The 19,196-nt window shown below is 50.5% G+C and overlaps 1 protein-coding gene across 2 annotated transcripts in view; it reads right to left on the minus strand.

Annotated features, from left to right (window-relative positions):
* dock1 (dedicator of cytokinesis 1) overlaps positions 1-19,196 on the minus strand; it is a 189,843-nt gene that overhangs the window by 123,299 nt on the left and 47,348 nt on the right. For both annotated transcript variants that reach the window (XM_030339626.1, XM_030339627.1), the window contains exons 16-22: positions 18,771-18,843; positions 15,358-15,461; positions 14,468-14,651; positions 5,286-5,383; positions 2,056-2,145; positions 426-526; positions 128-256 (exon numbers count right to left, since the gene is read on the minus strand). In XM_030339626.1, the coding sequence (XP_030195486.1) occupies positions 128-256; positions 426-526; positions 2,056-2,145; positions 5,286-5,383; positions 14,468-14,651; positions 15,358-15,461; positions 18,771-18,843 (779 nt within the window). The remainder of the gene's footprint in view (positions 1-127; positions 257-425; positions 527-2,055; positions 2,146-5,285; positions 5,384-14,467; positions 14,652-15,357; positions 15,462-18,770; positions 18,844-19,196) is intronic.

The raw sequence follows: 19,196 nt of genomic DNA on the forward strand, positions 1-19,196 counted from the left end.
ACTAATGGGATGGCGTGCGTGCATGAGTGAGAGAGTGGGTGAGAGAGTGTGAGTGGGTAAATGAGAGAGCGAGAGAGAGAGAGAGAGAGAAACAGGTGAAAGAGTGAGAGACAAAGAGAGCACGTACTGGTTGAAGAGGACTCGGGAGCGGACGATGAACTTGAAGATGTACTCCAGAGCCTTCATGGCCTTCAGCAGCTGCTCAGTCAGCTTCTCTGCATTCTCCACGTAGTTCTTCAGAACCTTGGTCAGCTTCCTGTGGGACACGCGCACACACATACACACACGTACAAAGACACACACACACACACGTACAAAGACACACACACACACACACACACACACACACCATTCCATTTTATCTCTTCTGTGCTCCTGGACGGGGGGTGTTGGCCCAGATTAAGGGTTGATTCTCCGTGACTCACGTGTACGTGAGCGTGGCGCTGAAGTGCTTGCGTATGTAGGTCTCCAGCACGGGGTTGAAATGCTGGAACTTCCTGTCGGCGATCAGCCCGATGATGAAGACCTGAGAGACGGGAGGACAGGAGGAAGAGGACATCCTCATCATCAACAGGAGGAAGAGGATATTATACTCAGGAGAAAGAGGACAATATTATCATCAGGATTAAGACCGAATGGACGGAACGCCGTAAAAGGAGAAGGAAGGAACGACCCAGAAATCGTACACAAGCTAAAAGTATTTGGTCCAAGCCTGTGGAGGTTCTAGGGCTCTGATAAAACTTTGAAGCATTCTTCGCTTAAAAGGGGAGGTCCATTTATTATTGTCCTGATGATGTCGACGGATGATTGAGAGAGGCTAAAAACAACAATGTACTCATTTAATTTGAAGTCCATTGGATTTGAATCAAAATGTACAAATGCCGATTCCACTTCTCCGGTCGATCCTTAAACAAGCGTTATTGAATGAGTGCGTGTCAATGAAGATGGTCCGTCAGTGAAGTCACTGCATCACGACGTCCAACTCCCTACTGCGGAGCACTGAAGGAGATCTGTAGTCTCTGTACAGCCGAGGTACGAGGACGTCATCGGGGTGCAGATCAGAGAGAGGTCTCATGATACCAGGAGGGTTGGCTTCAAAAGACACAAACTTTTCAAGCCCGAAGTCCTCTCAGTCATCACCACTCAGCAGCATGGACGGATGTGTGTGTGTGGACTCGGCACACTTTGAAACGCACACCCCAGCGCCCGAGAGCCGGAGAGGCCGGCCCGGGGAGAGGAGGACATCTGTCTGGGAGTACTTTAGCCTCCAAATGGATTCAATACAAACCGCAGACAATGCAGTCTGGGACAAAGCGTGGTTTGGACCGGCAGCGAGGATGGTTAGAATATCAATACGCCCAGATTCAAAGCCCCACAAGAGAGATTAATAAAATAAATAGTACGATGGGAGTATGAGGACGTAATGTTGACAACCGCTGCAGATGCATTTTACAATAACTACCGAAATATTAATGGAAACACAGAGGAACAAAACCAGACGATCGTGGCCACCGGTATCAGGGGAGGAGGAATCCATCGTCCCCTTCCCTAACTTTGGGTAAAGAGATTCTTCCGATATAGATAAAAGTCAAGAGTGCTTAAACAACTCGCTCCTCATAAAATGTGCACCAATCATCTGCGTTTTAATGGTTTCTCGTATTCCCGCGGTCCCTTTTCTACGAGTTAGTCCGCTGGAGTTTTTGCGGGGAGCTAGGGGAATCGATGGAGGACGTTTTAAGCGAACGCTTGACCCCTCAATGGCTACCGAGCATTTCTCTTCCTGTGATAATTGTCTCGCCCTCCCTTCCATGGACTCGCTCATAATCAATACCCCCGAACATTTCAGGCTCATGGAGTGAAAATACCAGGTTCCTTTCTGAAGAGAAGGTGCTCTCACCTCAGCATCCAGACAGATACCAGTCCATCGATGCACCCTATTATTAGGACAAAAGCCCGAGCAGAAACTCATCCTGACAATAACGGTAGCTGTAGCGTTTGGGTTTTACCCGCCCGCTACACAATTCCCGCCTCAAACCCTTTGGCAACTCATCTTACCAGAGCGTCGAAGACCAGGGTATCGAACCGGTCGCTGTCAGAGTTCTCCATCATGATGTTGAACAAGGCGTCCAGGGTGTCCTGCAGGAACTGGAGATAAACACGACAAGGCATGGTATTAATCATCATATGTGATGTCGCCACATGTCATGTCAGCACTAAAACACTCAATCTGGGAGCAAAACATTTCATGCAAGCCCAATGTGACAGACCATCTAGCTTTCATTCAGCATTAAAAAAGTTGCAACAATAATAATATTAATAAATATATATTTCAGACTTGATACTCTAACTATTTACTCAACACCAGCCCCAAATTAAATAGTAATATTCTGGCCGAGGTTGAAGGACATCCCATAATACGCATGAAAAGATGTGCTCTCCTCGACAGCAGGGCGAGCGAGCCGTGCAGAGCAGGAAATTATAAGGCAAAGGAACCAAAATAAGCAATAATTCGAGAGGAAAAGTCAGCCTGTGATGATATATATTCTGGAAGACGCCGGTGATGAATATTTGATAGGGTGCCAATTATTGATGTGAATTTTATGGTCTTCCGCAGAGGCAACCTGCTGTTGTATCCTACATTTTTATCTCTCTAGTTTTCTCGTCTATCGGACTAAATATAGAAAAGATATCGGGACAAACAAACAAGCATGGCAACGTGCTAGCCTTCTCCTTTCTGTGCTGTTCGGGTTGGCCACAATCTCTGTTAAAACATCAGCCGTGGTAACGCAGCACAGCTACACTGGCGGTCGCTCTGAGACAGATCTCTGGGGCCTGGGTGGCCCCAGTGTATAGGGTGTCCCCCCCCCAGCCGTCCAGGGTGTCCCCATTCTCTGGGGTGTCCCCATTCTCTGGGGCGTCCCCGTCTGGGACACGGTGGCTAGTTCGGGCTACCGCGTCAATAACGTAAAAAGGAGGAGCGATTGGGGTCGCGGTGGTTCCTTAGCATTAGCAGTAGGTTAGCATGCCCCATCACCTCGCACTCCACTCCCACATTAGAAAACTGTCAGGCATGAATTATTAAATGCGGGGCGACAGCGGAGAAATGTTTTTATTACTCCCAAGGACGATTCGATACGAGGACTGTTTTATTCTGTCTTTTAACAACTTAGCGCACTCGCCTGGGGTAATATCCAATAAAGGGCCCGCTATTAGTTTACAGAGCTGTTGTTAGGCAACATGTTCGCATGGGTATGCTGCCTCATGCATCCTCCATTCACCGTTTGAAGCCCCGATATATGGAAATTTAGTATTTATGAAAAACAACTCTAGGCACAACAAACTGGTGAAGAAAAAAAAGAAAACCATTATCCCATTACATGACGGAATGAGGCGATATTTCCTTCTCAGAATCCTATTACGCTGGTAAACAGAATCGTTGTTGACACCAGCCATTCCATTTGTGCTTCTTCGTTCTCCTGCAAAAGTTTAAAATGGTGATGGAAAAGTTCCCAGCGTTAAGACAGCGAACGGACGCGTTAAGACAGGGAACGGACGTGTTAAGCAGTGAGGCCTGCGAGTGAAATTCAACCTAATTCATTTTCAAGCGCAGTTCATGCTGCATTTTGTATTTCATTACATTAACTGTCGATGACTGTACCCTGATATAGAAACCAACCAATCACGTCTTCATAGAACCCCTATCTTCATTTCGCCCGCCAATGTGTGCCTGTCCAGGAGGAGATTCTAAACCGATGAAGCCCAGAGCCCACCGCTGTGTGGGGTCGCTAAATCATGGTTCTGAACTTTTGAGCCAAATATAGAGTTGAGTCCGATACAGATCCGGCTACAGCCCACCAAGACAGCTCCAGCCCTCTTTCATTCGCTCCACGTGCTCTGCTCCGTTAAAATCGACACAACCATCTTTATTTTTCGTGTCGTGCCAGACCTCTGGGCTCTAGGCTGAAGGGATGGAACCAATGCCAAAGCAGAGACGTCCTGCTCATGATCTGAGATCACCGAAGGTTACTGGACAGACCAGAGACACGTCCTGATCATGGTCTGATAACCAGAGACACGTCCTGATCATGGATTTGGTATTATCACCAGAGGTTACTATACAGACGAAGATGGTCCTTCTTCCTCTCTGTGAGACAAATTCTAAGTTGGACTAAAGGGGGGGGGGAGGTCCACAGGGGATGTGAGGAACAAAAAAACACTTCAATCAAACCTGAGGGCTGCATTAGACCAACTACTGGTCTTATGTGCTTGAGACGGTGTGTCCTTGAAACGAGGTATTAACAGAAACGTTGAAACCCACTTCAATGTAAAACTGTTTCCTCTTAAAAATGTTCAGTCCTGTAAAATTAAGCAGGGGCTTCCGTGAAGTGTTTTGGGCAAAGAGGAGATAAAAAAAAGCATGGTTGTGCACTTCATCACAGCCTTGAACGTACGGGGAAGGGGTGCCACTCTGACCGGGCTGGGCTGTGTTTGACGTTATCTATCCAGGGAGGATAAAGCATTCTCTGTCTCGGGCGCGCTTTGATTCACCTTCCCTGAAAATGTTCTGTCATTCTGCACAAAATGGCGCGGTTCCACACCGGTGGGCGTTGTGATGTCCTCGCCGGGCGGACGCCAAGTCGGTCTTAAAACCACCTGATCCCCGGTGGAACCGTCTTGTTGGAACACCGTAGATGGCTGCCAAGAGATCCCAGCACCAGGCCCCGAGTGTTGGTGTAGATACGGACGGCCTCGTGCGACCGGCTGGCGGACGGCGTCGGCGTCTGTGTTGTACCGGTTATAGCGGGAATGACGGCACAATCTTAATCCGCTCCTCTGACGTGGAACGCCGCGCCAGATCTACGAGATGACCCCGGCGGCTTTCGTTCTGGTTTACTTTAGAATCGGGGGCTTAGAAGATTTCTGCTTTCCAGTTTAATCGAAAAACATTTGTTGTTCTAACAAATGTTTTTTTTGCAACCGGCGCGCGTGTGTTCAAATGCTCTCGTTGTATTCGGAAGCAACTCTAAATTCATGTCATTTATTGAACATAACTCTTCAGAATACTGACTTTAAAGACTTTAAAGAATTCTGAGATTAAGGTAAAAACTCCAAAATAATAATCCCATGTGGCCCTAATCCTATGCCGTATGTTCGGTACAATGTTTGTAGGGAACTACATAAAATGACTTGGTAGTGTTTTTGTGCTTCAGCTTCAGGGCACAATGAGGACTTTAAAGGAGCAACAAAACGAGACCCCTGGGAGGTGGTGTGGGCGGAGGACTGACCTTCACCACCTCGCCGCCCTCCACCTTCATGAGCTGACGGAGGTTCTGCTGCAGGAGGCTGGTGTTGGAGCGCCACTTCAGCAGCCCCAGAAGGTCCACTAGAACACAAACACACACAGACACACACACACAGAGTCACAGACACACACACGTTAGATGACAAACAACACAACAGCGTATAAGACAAAAGATAGAAGTGTAGAGTAGAATTTAGCTCATCCCTCAAATGTTTTCTTAATAATTTTTTCGATTGCTGACTTTATTGAAAAGGCGTGGGCTAAGAGGAATATGTCTCTTTAAATTTAGTGTGTTTATTCGGGGCTGGATGAAATGTATTGTATAGTGTATTTTGATTGTGTATATACTACATGCTTTGTGTAGTTACATCGGTGTCCTGTAATGGACCACTTGTGTGGCATGACACAGAAATAAAAAACATCATTCATATACATAAAGAGTTCAGCTCATATTGAAGATAATTTTTGTTTATATACAAGAAGAGTTTACATATAAATAGATATGTTTAGTTTCTTCATAGGCAAATAATTTAGCTCACATAAAAAGCAAAGTTAATTCTGCACATGAGAGAAGAGAGTTTAACGTTTATCTCACATATGAAATAGCGAAGTTAATTCTGCACATGAGAAGAGAGTTGCACTTATAAAAAAGGACGTTCGAGGGAAGAGGGTTTAGCGTATTCATAAGATAATATAATTTAACAACATACTTAAGAAAGGAGGGAAGGCGAGGGAGAGAGAAGTCTTGCTGCTCCTCGAAATGAAAGCAGATCTGAACAAGAACGTGTTGTTGCTTCTCCCCTCCGTCCATAAAACACTCATCCATGCTACCACAGCTCTCTACGGAGAAGGCTCACGCTAAAGCGGACCCTCCTTAATCCCTTCACATTTAAATCAAGGGGGGGGTCTAATTGAATTCAAGACGCGTCGCCCCTCCGCGGGGCGATGAATCACTCTCATGGGGAGCATTGCTGCGTCAGACCACCCCTGACAGGGGATCATGTTCCAGAGGCAGGGGGGGGGCTCAAAACATCCAGCTCAATTAGTGAGGGCGCCGCAACGCCCCTGCACCCCAGTCCATCTGTCAGGATCAATCGGAGGGGGAAAGCCTGCTGCCTTTCCTCCCCGCTCGATGTGTACACGAGTAGGCATGGGGGGGGGGAGACATGCCCTGAATGTGGAACACAGAGAGGACAGGGGGGGGGGGGGGGGGGGGTAAGCTGATTACCCTGCAAGGGCAAGGCTCACACGTCGAGCGAGCGTGAACCTTTTTAGTTTCATCGGGTATCAGATCACACGGGTTTGAATGAACACAGCGTGGCTCTTGGTTATCAGCTGTCAACCCCCCCCCCCACAGGCCTCTGGAGGGATGGGTGGAGTGAGATGGGCTCCATCTTCAGGCTGATGGTGGTTTTACTGGGCCGAAGGGGATGCAGACTCAAACCCACACAGAGACACGGGGACAGAGGGGGTACGAGATTGACCAACCAGGAATTTTTTGTCGTTGAAACATTTGAAGAACGATGATTCCGAGGTGTTAAGTTAAACACGGCGAGAACGCCCATCCATGGAAGTGGGACACCCAGCCCTGAACTCATCCTCGCCTGAACACGGAGTTGAGGTCGTACAGCGAGGTTTGTTTTGGGTTTCACCACAGACGTGGTTTTTGCCTTCTCACGTTCACAGCGGACTTCTTGGAATACATTGGACTCGCCACGAAAAGGACAGCTGGTCAAGATAGGGATCGTTCTACATCCCGGGAAGAGCTCGGAATCCGACACATCTTCAGCCCAAATATATTCTCAGGTTTTTGCCTTTTACATTGTGATATATTCCCCAGTGAGCTCCTTCTGCGTGTGAGGGAAGCACAATAGCCCTGTTAAGATGGAGGCAGTTTGTTTCCTGTCATTAAAAAGGTGGGGAGGAGGAACCTTCTGAGATGAACAAATTACCGTGTATTTCATCTCTACACCATCCTCCGCCAGATGATATTTTCTCAAATCATGTTTTGAAATCCCTCTGAGGACGAATTTGCCTGTGACAGGGGGGCAGCATTCAGTCTTCACCGTGTAATCACCTTGTATTCAGCGGCGTTTAGTATTCACCAGCCGTCAGCCATTGATCTCAGCCATGTCCTGATTTAGCAGCGCGGGCTAATTATATCGGCTAAAACCGAAAACATTTGCCGAGCTTTCTTCTGATCCGATTGAGTTCCACAGTGAAATGTTTTCTAGCAGCAGCAGCAGCTTATTGCGAGGTGTAGGTGTGGAGGTGAGGTAGAGTCTGAGAATAGATGGGAACAAATGGATTCCCACGTCAAGGATGATATTTGTTAATCTCCTCCTTGGAATATTTGTGTGTACATCTGTACGTGTATGTGTGTGCGTGCGTGCGTGCCTGTGTGGGTTGGGCCCATCTTCAAACCAGGGCCCCCTCAGTGAGACCACTTCACATAAGGCTTCTCATTGCCCAGGCAACAGTCTGCATGAGTCTGGCCTCATTAAATTAAAGAAGCTATTCGCATCCGGAGGGGTCGTGTCTGTGTGTGTGTGTGTCTGTGTGTGTCTCGATCGGCGAGGATATTCTCATCTTTACCATCAGAGCCCGCCTCCAAGTACTCCCGACAAAATCTAACTTGTCCACTTGGTATCCCTCCAGCCACGAACCACGAACCACACTCTATTCTCCATTCTACCACCCATGACAACGAAACCATCGTACACGTCCTGAATGGAGTACAATTGCAAACAACAAAGATATACAAACCCTCTGCAGTTAAAATGGACTGGTTCAATTGTGCACAAAATAACACCACTTTCAGTGATATACCAAATACCCCTGACATCACCATTGTAGATGTCTCCAATAAGAATGTGACTATTGTGGAATTAGCATGTTGTTTTGATTTGTATATGGACATTTGCTTCATCACCAAGCTTTTAAAATATCAACCACTGGCTAACAATATCACAAATCTAGGTTTTAATTGCACATTAATTATTATTTTTGGAAGTCTAGGCCATGTCCACAAGCTTGTTTTACGTGGGCTACAATGTTGTGGACTGACCAAACCAAATGCAAAAAAGACTGCTTTATCTCTGCCACAATAGGCAGTTTAGCAACCTGGAGAAGAAGATGCAATGTCTATCCATGATGAAAATAGTTGTTTAGCATAAGGCATTCTCTGTTTGATCAAACTTGCTTAGTCCAGCAATGCTTCCATTAATGTTTGGATCATTTGTACCTCCCCACTTGTTACGATCCAAATAAAAGTATTAAAGAGTGTGTGTGTGTGTGTGTGTGTGTGTGTGTGTGTGTGTGTGTGTGTGTGTGTGTGTGTGTGTGTGTGTGTGTGTGTGTGTGTGTGTGTGTGTGTGTGTGTGTGTCCGTGCATGTGTGAGCGTGCATGTGTGAGCGTGCATGTGTGTGTGTGTGACTGTCCGTGTGGGTTTGTGTGTACGTGCTTGTGACCAGGCAGCCTTTAGTGGCTATAAAGCAGGGATGCCAGGGTGAAATTGGTCAGGGGGCCAGATTTTTTTGAAGTGAGATCTCAGGGGGCCGGATTACACTATCGGACTGAAAAGGCCTGAAAAGGCCAAAGACTGACTCAACACATGGATAGGTAGGCTATTTTAAATTATGCTTGAAGGCCTACCGATCGAAAATAAATTGCATTGGCCCCAAAATAGCCTCACAATGAGGCCTACAATTACATAGCCTAAAGCAGGAGACGGCTCCCGTCTAAAAACGTAACATTTTCCTATCCATGCAAGTAGCCTACATTTATAAATGATAAATAACACAAGTGTAAACTGTTAATAAATTGTATTTTATTTATTGAAGGCTTGCATAGGTGAACTAGGCGATCGCCTATGACGGCAAATGCGTTGGGGGCGGCAAAAGTTTTGGGGGCGCCCCCTGGTGGCGGCCTTAATAAATTAATCAATTTTAATGAAACAAGCGTGTTTTCTAAACACGTTTCGAAATGGAATGGAGAATGGGGGATGAAAAGTTATTGAATCGTTCGTAACAGACCAGCAGCAGTAACATACCAACTGACGGATTCCCAAAAAAAAAAGAAAAAAAAAAAGTATTTAATTTTTTTTTTTTTTTATAAAAATTAAAAAAATACATATATTCTCCCCTCATCACCCGCGGGCCGGATGTGACATACAGTCGGGCCGGATACGGCCCGCGGGCCGTCACCCTGGCATCCCTGCTATAAAGTGACGGGTGTTGGTTTAGTGTTGTTGTTTCTTGGCTTATTCAAACGACAGGACTTGGCACAGCGTGCAGCTGTGCGTCTAGCATAGAGGAAGTTTAGCTGGGGGGGGGGGGGGGGGGAGCTGAACTCCACCGTTACAAAACGCAGGTAAACATGTTGGCGCACGGGGCAGAGAAGAACTGTGTTGGAATGGCATGTCCTATTGTCTGTCACGCACACACACACACACACAAAGAGGATCAACGTCCTATTGAAGAAATGCTGAAGGATCTCTGCGACTGTATGCCGTCACCGTCGCAGAGACGAGTGAGAGAGAGAGAGACCAAACAACAGCACGGGAGAGAGACTCAGAAGAGAGAGAGTGAGTGAGTGAGTGAGTGAGCGAGTGAGTGAGTGAGTGAGGGGCTGTGCGAGCGAGACGGGCTGAGAGAGAGGTATTTGGGCGCGGGTCTTTAAGAGGACGCCTCCAGGTTTTTAATAAAACACCGCTGTCAGCCGGCGCCGCGCTCAGACGGTTCGTTATTAAAACAACTCAACCTTTCCCCCAGCGCTGGGGCGGCCCGCATATACCCACTGAGGAAGGCGCACACATACACAGTCGGCCGGCATCTATCCATGGACATGGAGACACACACACACACACACACACACACACACAGTCTGCACGGCCCACATATACCCACGGAGGACTGAAGACACAAACACACCCAGACACGTACGCACACACACAATCACACACCGTGTGCGCACGTTGCACCTTTATTTCCACTCAAACACCCGGCGCTCTCAGGTTTACCCAGCGCAGTCTGGGGAGGAGGGTCTGATCTGCCCTGGGAGCGATGCATGCTGGGTAAAACACCACTGCTCAGACCGTCCGCCAGCACGTGGCACTGGATCTTCCGGGACATGCCCAGCGGGGCAGACATTACAGAATGGACAGCGAGAGAGAGAGGTGTATGGTTGAAGAGCAGCCCCTCCGAACCCCAGGCTCCCTGCTGCAGTGCGTTTTCCAGACAGAGTTTGCGTCGGGCTTATGGGCAGGCCTGTGAAGGGGTGTGGGAGACCACTTCAAAGCTAATCTGTGTCAGTGGCTAGTTGGAGAGCCCTCTAATCTGATCTGGCCTCAGCGGCAGGGGAGAACTTCTGCTGCTTCCACCACCCGCTGAGCACTGAAGGGGAGAGAGACAGACAGCGAGCAGGGGCGGGGGAGAGAGATACACAGCAAGCAGGAGAGAGAGAGACACACACATACAACAAGCAGGAGAGAGAGAGAAGTAGACAGCAAGCAGGAGAGAGAGAGACACACACATACAACAAGCGGGAGAGAGAGAGAGATACACAGAAAGCAGGAGAGAGAGAGACATACACATACAACAAGCAGGAGAGAGAGAGAGAAATAGACAACAACCAGGGGAGAGAGAGAGATACACAGCAAGCAGGAGAGAGGGAGAGACACGCAGAAAACAAGCAGGAGAGAGAGAGATATAGCAAGCAAGCAAGCAAGGGAGAGAGAGGGAGACAGAAAGCAAGAGAGAAAGCAAGATTGAGAGCAATTAAGGGGGAGAGAAAGCAAGCAGGCAATCGAGAGGGAGAGACCCAGACAGAGAGAGGGAGACGGTAGGCAGGGGAGAGAAAGAGAGACACAAAATCATGATGAACCAAGACTTCCCCTGGGTTCAGGAAGATGAGTCAATGCCGCCCCTGCATTTGAAGATATCATCACACCTCTGGCCCTCGTCTCAGAGAACGAGCCTGGGCCCATCTCAGGCCTCCTCTGTGACATCTCTCACTCTCACACACACACACACACACACACACACACACACACACACACACACACACACACACACACACACACACACACACACACACACACACACACACACACACACACACACTTCTGTATTTACATTTGTTAACCACATTAAAGCCTCCGAAAGGCTCTGAGAAAACCACAGCGGTGCCGGATCGATACAGAGGAAACACAGAGCTGACTGGAGGCTTTCATACTGAGGGGAAGAAACACTAACGGTGTGAGAAATTATAGTGTTTGTGTGTGTGTGTGTGTGTGTGTCTGTGTGTGTGTGTGTTCGAGTGTGTGTGTGTTCGTGTTCAAGTGTGTGTGTGTGCGTGTGTATTCGAGTGTGTGTGTGCGTGTGTTCGAGTGTGTGTGTGTGTGTGTTCGAGTGTGTGTGTGTGCGTGTGTGTGCTTGCGGAGCACTGCTAATGGTGTAAAGTTGTGCGTCTCTGAAGTCTCACGGCCACAGCAGCAGCTTCGCACTGAAGAGCTTCTCAGGAAGAGACGTGCATGCTGCACTCTGCTGCTGCATTGACTATGTGACTGGACTGCACATGTGCGGCCTCACACACGCACGCACTTTCACACGCACACACACACACACACAACCACACTCACCTACCTACACCCACCCACACGCACACACACACACGCGCCCCAACCCGCACATCAACGTTGCACACCGAGGTTTCTCGGTAATTCGCTTTTTATACGGCGGTTTTAATGGGACTTCCAGTTATTTAAATATCCGAATGCGTCCCGGTGGATAATTAAAGAGAGGTGACACGCCCTCTGGGACCCAGCGGGACAATTCATTTAAGTTCAACTCCTCAGACTGCAGGGAATCTGTCCTTGGTCCACCCTGGTATCCCCTTACTAGGCTGTCCCGTCTCTCTCCCGCCTGCTCCCTCCACCTCCTCTTCCTCCGCCTCCTCCGCCACGGCACTCTTCCTCCTCCTCTTCTTCTTCCTCCTCCTCTACCCCAGAATCCACCCCCTCCTCCTCCTCCACCTCCTCTTCGTCCACCACCTCCACCACCCCTGAAGCCTCTTCCTTCTCCTGCTCCTCTTCATCCACCTCCTCCACCACCCCTGAAGCCTCCTCCTCCTCCTCCTCCTCCTCCTCCGCCCTCCGGTAGCAACACAGAAAAGGCCCCGGCAACGGCTGAGCAAGTCATCTGAGGGATGAAGATGATGATGATGTCTGGGCGAGCAGCCGAACAAGAGAGGGGTCTTTGCATCCCGGGGCTGGAGAGGAGCCAGCCGCTCCACACACACAGCCTCTCTGGGGAGGAGGCGTCGGGGGCCGCCTGGCCATGAATTGGGAATGGGCCACCACTGCAGTCCCGCTCTCCAGCCGAAGCCTCCGCCGCAACCCAATGGGCTCCCAGCGCCGTACAGAGTGGCCGAGTACGGCGAACGTACTTGGGGCTGTCATCGTTGTACTTTGGCTGGTGAAAGCATGAGGCATCTTGAATGAGGGGGCTGGCGAGACGAATGAACGCACAGGTTCACGAAGAGGTGAGTGGAGCAGTGTGCTCTCTCTGTCCATGGCGGTGTGGCCCCCCTGTGACCCCATGGCAGGGAGAGCCCTCCCACAAGAGGGTTCGACCCACGGCTGAACCGCGGAGAGAGAGAGAGAGAGAGGCTGCTGCACTGGTAGCCCATGTTGTGATTCAATGGCACTGATTTACAAGTGTGCTTAAGCTGTGTAGAGAGACGTCCTGATCCCTGAGCGATGGGCCATGGAGGGGTCAGTCCGGGCTTAGTCAGCGTGGATCGGTTCCTCCTCGCAGGCCGTAGGGAAACTATCCGTTGGCACATTAACGGTATTAAAAGGTAATAATAAAGAAATAGATCAACTGAGAGGCGTGAAGCCATCTGCCCGCCCGGCGTTTCTGCTGAGGGAGCGAGGAAGACAGAGGAGGAGGAGGAGGAGGAGGGGGAGGGGTTCATAGAGCAGAAGGGTCCGGGAACAAGTCAACCTCCAGCGCTCGCTGGTGGCGGGGGCTAAACAGAGCGAGCTCGCCCTAAACAACGCAGACGCGAAAGACTCAAGACTCACCTGTTCAGAGTTCACCTAGACTCTGCTTACTAACCCACACGCCCTCCTTACGCACTTATCGTACGTCCTTAGCATTGTGTAGCATCTTATCCAAGCTATCTTTGCTGTATACGGGGAATGGGGAGCGGTTGTTAATGCTTGGCACTGGGTTCTATGAACATCCTTACTGCACAGACAGAGATATATTGTTGTTTCCCTTTCTTCTGAAAAATGTACTTATTGTAAGTCGCTTTGGTTAAGAGCATCTGCTAAATTGCCCTCAATGTAAATGTAATTGTAAAAGCGTTTCCGGTTGAAGGTGACCAAGCCACGGCTGTTTTAACTACATTAGCCGGGCAATCTGTCGTGGAATTCACTGATGTATTGCCAGGACTGAAATCCGCACGCAAAAGCCAGATTCCTCGTGCCAGCCTCTCTGAAGCAACAATTACAAATCGATGCGTGCCTTGCTCCAACGCCAGCCCAGGGCCCGGCCGCCCGGCGGCAGCACTGCCCATCACACTGGTTACACATCCCTCTCTCCGTCGGCCGCAGCTGGACCATTACGGTCTGGCCGGTGACAGCCGGTGAGTCGAGAGCGATCGGCAGCAGCCCTGCTGCTGGCAAGCTGGCAGTGGATGAGGGGGTGGTATGCCCCAAACCCACCACGTTAAGGGCTCTGGGTGCCGGATTCCACGCTAAGGGACTGAGGCGGAGCTTCTTTCCGCAGGCAGTCAGACTGCTTAATTCCAGTGGACTGTAACTGGCACTTTTGCACAATTTTCTAGGCACTTTTATATTATGTAACATTTATTTAATGATCGTTTTTATAGCACCACCTAATTGAGGGATGTCTTTTTTTAAATTACTATTATCTATTATTCATTCAGGTTCCAGGAATTTGCACAGTGACAGAATGATAACCCTTTTTTAATTTCACTGTATGCAAAATGCTATTTTTTGTGACCTGTGTAACAAAAAAGTTTGAAAAAAGAAAACAAGTTCAAACAAAGTTTGAACTAAGGGGGGCAGTTTCACCAGGGTTAGGGCTGAACAGTATTAAGTTCTAACCCCGGGACCCGCTCTGCTGCTGACGTACCGTTCTGGGTGAGCTTGGTGGAGCAGACCAGCGTGGCGATCTGGAAGGAGTCCTTGCTGATGGTGCAGTTGCCCAGGTTGTGGTTGCTCTTGCCCGTGGCCAGGTAGCCCTTCTCCTCCAGCTCCAGCTTGGTGGCGGGCAGGTTCAGGTACAGGGACAGCTCCTCCAGCTTCTTGGCCTCCGCCTGCCACAGATGGAGGGAGGGGGGGGGGTGGACACAGCTGGTCCTTAGCGTTATATCCAACATGTTGACCCTGTTGAGGCTTTATGTTAACGCGGCAGTGCAGCCCGGTCAACTCACGGTCAGAATCTGACTGGTATACAAGTACACGGATTGTAAGCGTGTGTATGCTTTGCAGCAAAAACGAAGAAAAGCTTTGTTTATTATGAAAAATATTAGCGACAACCCAATTTTTTTAGGGGATTATATTTGTCTTAAATACTTTAAATTGACTGATAAAGACAGTAAACCAAGCTTCACTGATGAACATCCATTATTGGAAGCAGAAATACAAAAACGAAAAAAACATCAACAATAGCCAGCTGGCAGGAAATACTGCAGCAGAAGGCAAACAAGATTCAGAGTTAATTGTAAATCAGCTCCTGAATTCTCAGGTCATCCCTTTGATTAAGAATGATGGACAGACATGAAGCATCAAGACACATATGGGGATACACAGTATCGGTGTTGGAGCCGGACAGCGCCACACACACACACAGGCACCGTGTCCAGCCTCCTTCACCCGCCCCCCCCCCGAATGGAACAGGACACTGTCAGCACTGCGTCTCATCGCCATGGTGATCACGTCGCCGTGCGACAGGACCGGGGCGACGGCGGGGATGGGGCTGACGGCCGGAGATCCAGAGCGACCCGGACCGTAATGGATTACCTTGTACACGATGAGGTCGTGCTCGCCATCCCTGAGCGTGGTGCCGTCGTAGCGCATTAGCTTCACGAAGGACAGGGCGAAGATCTTCTCCGATTTGTCTTTGGCTGAGAGAGAGAGAGAGAGAGAGAGAGAGAGAGAGAGAGAGAGAGAGAGAGAGAGAGAGAGAGAGAGAGAGAGAGAGAGAGAGAGAGAGAGAGAGAGAGAGAGAGAGAGAGAGAGAGAGAGAGAGAGAGAGAGAGAGAGAGAGAGAGAGAGAGAGAGAACGGGTTAGAACTGAAGCTGAACCCCAGGAGAGACAACGGGGTAGTGTAGTGGCTATAACCCCAGCCGAGAGGTTATGGGTTTGCTCTCCCATTATCAGCGACCTACCCGTGGCAGCCGAACAAGAAGTGGAACAAACCTCCAACCTGCTCTTCGCAGCTCCAAGGAGCATCGGGTTAGCAGCCCCTGCTGGTACATTGCGTTATAATTGTACCTCTAATAGAGCGTGAAAAACCAACCAGTAGGTTGCCATTCCTCGTGTGTTACTGCTTAGTCAGCCCTCAGGATAACCTTACCAGGGCCTCAGTGTCATCCACATGGAAGGAGGCAGACAGCTTGGGAGAGCTGTGAGCGTGTGTGCATCTCAATACGACGTTGTGGTGTGGCACTAATAATTTGGGTGTTTTTAACAATTTCGCAGCTTCTGGTCTGTTCTTTCCATGGCTGGAATGAAACAGCGATCGTCGTCCATAATTTGAGAGCAAGTTGTTATTACCCTGCGTTATTTCACTGTGTGCGTGCGTGTGCTGTGTCTGTGCATGTGTTTTAATCATGGGCTTCAAGAGTTAAACAGTAGTTTATCAAAAGTTTGTTAAAGAGTCATCCAAATAACTGTGGCACAGAAAACGACCGAGTCATAAAACTTTCCGTCTCCGACATCCAGGCCACGCTCGCGAAGTGCTGAACATGTAAGACGGAGAGAAGGAATCTAATATTTATACGCAGAGATAATAAGTAGCGGCGTCATTTCACGGAGCGCTTGGCACTGCACATTAGTTAAGGTAAGTGACACACCGATATGTTTGCGCAGCACCATGGCGATGTGTGCGTGCATGTCTGAGTGTGTTTGGGGGAGGGAGGGGGGAGACAGGGAGACAGGGAGGCGGGGAGGCGGAGGGGGTCTTTCGCGTGTACTGCGTGGCACAGATCATCCTCAAGGCTGAACAGACTCCGACGTCCGCACGCACGGAGGTGTGATTCAACCCAGACATCCCATGCATACCATCTGCATTAATGCCCCCGTTCACCACGCCGCGACCCAGGCCTGGCACTGAATCATCGTTCGGGAGAGACGCCGGTGGAGGGCAACGGAGAGACGGCACGCGACCCCCATGGAGGGAAATGTATGCAGCGACCTCCAAAAGGGGGGATAAAAGACAAGGAGGAGGCTTCTTTTTGTTCTTGTTTCTTGTTACTCTGAGTCTCGTCGTTAACGGAGGCAGCCGTCGCACCTGATGAGGGACGGCGGGGAGACGGCTGCAGGGACGCTGTACCTCCGTACGGCTACGGCTACACCACCAAGACACTCTACACCACCCAGACTCCAGCAGACTCACAGAGGTGAGAGTCACGATACCTCCATAGTACGACGTCTACGCCACCCAGACGCCAGCAGATTCAGGGCGAGCGTCAGAGGCCCCTCCATAGTGCTACGTCTTCCCTACATTACCCAAACTCCAGCAGACTCACAGAGGTGAGCGCCACAGGCCCTCCATAGTGCCTGGGCTCTGAGCTACGTCTGCTATGCAACACCCGAAACCCCGAGCATATACACAGAGGCAGCAACGGCAGATCAGAGCCGACACGGGCGCAACCTTTGAGGGACTTCTGGTGCACCAGTTCAACGAGACGCGGCCTCACGGCCGAAGACACCGGTCAGAGCGCTCGCAGACCAGCGTAGCGCCGACGTCATAGCGGACGCACGTGGACTTGGTCAAACCCCCCCCCCTTCCCCCGCTCCACAGAACCGTTCTTTCCCTTATCTCCCGTTTTCTACCGGGTCCGCCTCATGCCTTTAGAACCTCCTCCAGGTCCCGCTCGCTCTGCTGGTTCCTCGTAGAGGGCGTTCTCACAGCCAGAGTACAGCAATTCACCCGCTCTCATAGCGGGGAGGAGTGAGTGCGTCTGTCTCTGCCGGGGAGCTGCCGCTATGGAGGGGTGGAGGGGTGGAGGGGTGGAGGGCGGGGGCACAGGGTGGAGCGAGGCTCTCTGCGGGCGGAGGTTTGTGTCGACTCAGTCCCCCCCCCCCCCCCACCCGCCGGCACCGCAATGAACAGGGCTTCGGTAAAAAGCGCTGCATTGCAGATTGCCTTTTAAAAAACGGTCTCAATATATTATATCTATATATATTTACGCTAATAGTGATGCTTTCTCTTCCTGTCGAGGAACACCTTGCGCGGCGGCGGGGGTAATGTATTGCTCTCTCCGTCGGGGAGCAGTGCTGCTGACAGACTTTCCGGAGGAAAAATGAATAAATAGACATTAATCTCCCAGCAGCCCCGGAGCTGCGGGCCTGCTGCTGTTGGGACAACAAGGCTGTGGGGGGTGGGGGGGTGGGGGTTGCACCTTCTGCCGGTGAGACAACATGGGCAGGGGGGGGCTTGCTGCTATTGGGACAACACAGACTCTGGTGGGGCCAGATGGCGCTCTGGCTCCACCAGGCCACGCCCCCTCCTGGGGTCCACCAGGCCACGCCCCCTCCCTGGGTCCACCAGGCCACGCCCCCTCAACTGGGTCCACCAGGTCACGCCCCCTCCCTGGGTCTCCCAGGTCACCCCCCCCCCTACCTCCACATATTTTAAATGAAGCGTTTAGCTAAATGCTGAAGGATGCTGCTGGCCTGATGGGCGGCCCTGCTGTCCCCACAGTCCTCAGACTAACAGAAGGGGACCGTCAGTAGGTGATTCTCCCCGGCCATCTGGAGGGGGGACAGGCCCCCTAACTGATGGCACCTGATGTACGGTGGGCTATTAGCACTGGTTCATGTAATGGAGGGGAGGGAGAGAGAGAGGGAGGGAGAGAGAGAGGGAGAGGGAGAGGGAGAGAGAGAGAGACAGAGACAGAGACAGAGACAGAGAGAGAGAAACAAAGACAGACGGGGAGAGAGTGAGAGAAAGAGGGGAATAGAGAGAGCGATAGAGGGAGAGAGACAGGCAGAGAGAGGGTGAGGAAGCAAGTGAGAGAAAGAGGGGGGTAGGGAGAGTGAGAGACATGAGGGGGAGAGCGTGTGCGGGCCTCCAAATCATGCATCATAGTGCGACGCCTCTGCTGTGACTGAACGTCCTCCGACGTGTGTGTCGGGGTGTAGAGTGGCGGGCCGTGATGATGGCCCTTCACACGGTGGCGCTGCGTGGGTACGCGTGGGTACTCACAGTCCTGTGAGGAGCGGTGGCGGAAGGTGAAGCGCAGGTGGCTGCGGTTCACGTCCTCGATGGGGATGGCCACCTGGGGACACGAGAGGGGAACCATGTGAGCCCAGCTCCAGGGACAACAGAGCAAAACACAGGGGGGTTAGGGTGTCCGAGAGGGCCGGCCCCATCAAGAGGAAAATATTAAACTAATCGTCTACGTAGAAGAGAGAGGGTGGGTGAGTGATTGATTTAGAGCAGGGGTTCTCAAAGTTTTGACAGCTGAGGGCCAATTTAGGAACCCACAATTTGACTGAGGGCCTAAGGAAAGAATATTAGGCGGGAAACGCCGTCAGCATCCCAGTGGTGAAAAAAAACATTGCACCGTGGACCTCTGGGTGTGAGGTCAAATGAGGTTCATCCTTTCAAAGTAATGTACAGTCGGATTAA

The sequence above is a fragment of the Gadus morhua genome, chromosome 18 (assembly GCF_902167405.1).
Source record: "Gadus morhua chromosome 18, gadMor3.0, whole genome shotgun sequence".
NCBI lineage: Eukaryota > Metazoa > Chordata > Actinopteri > Gadiformes > Gadidae > Gadus > Gadus morhua.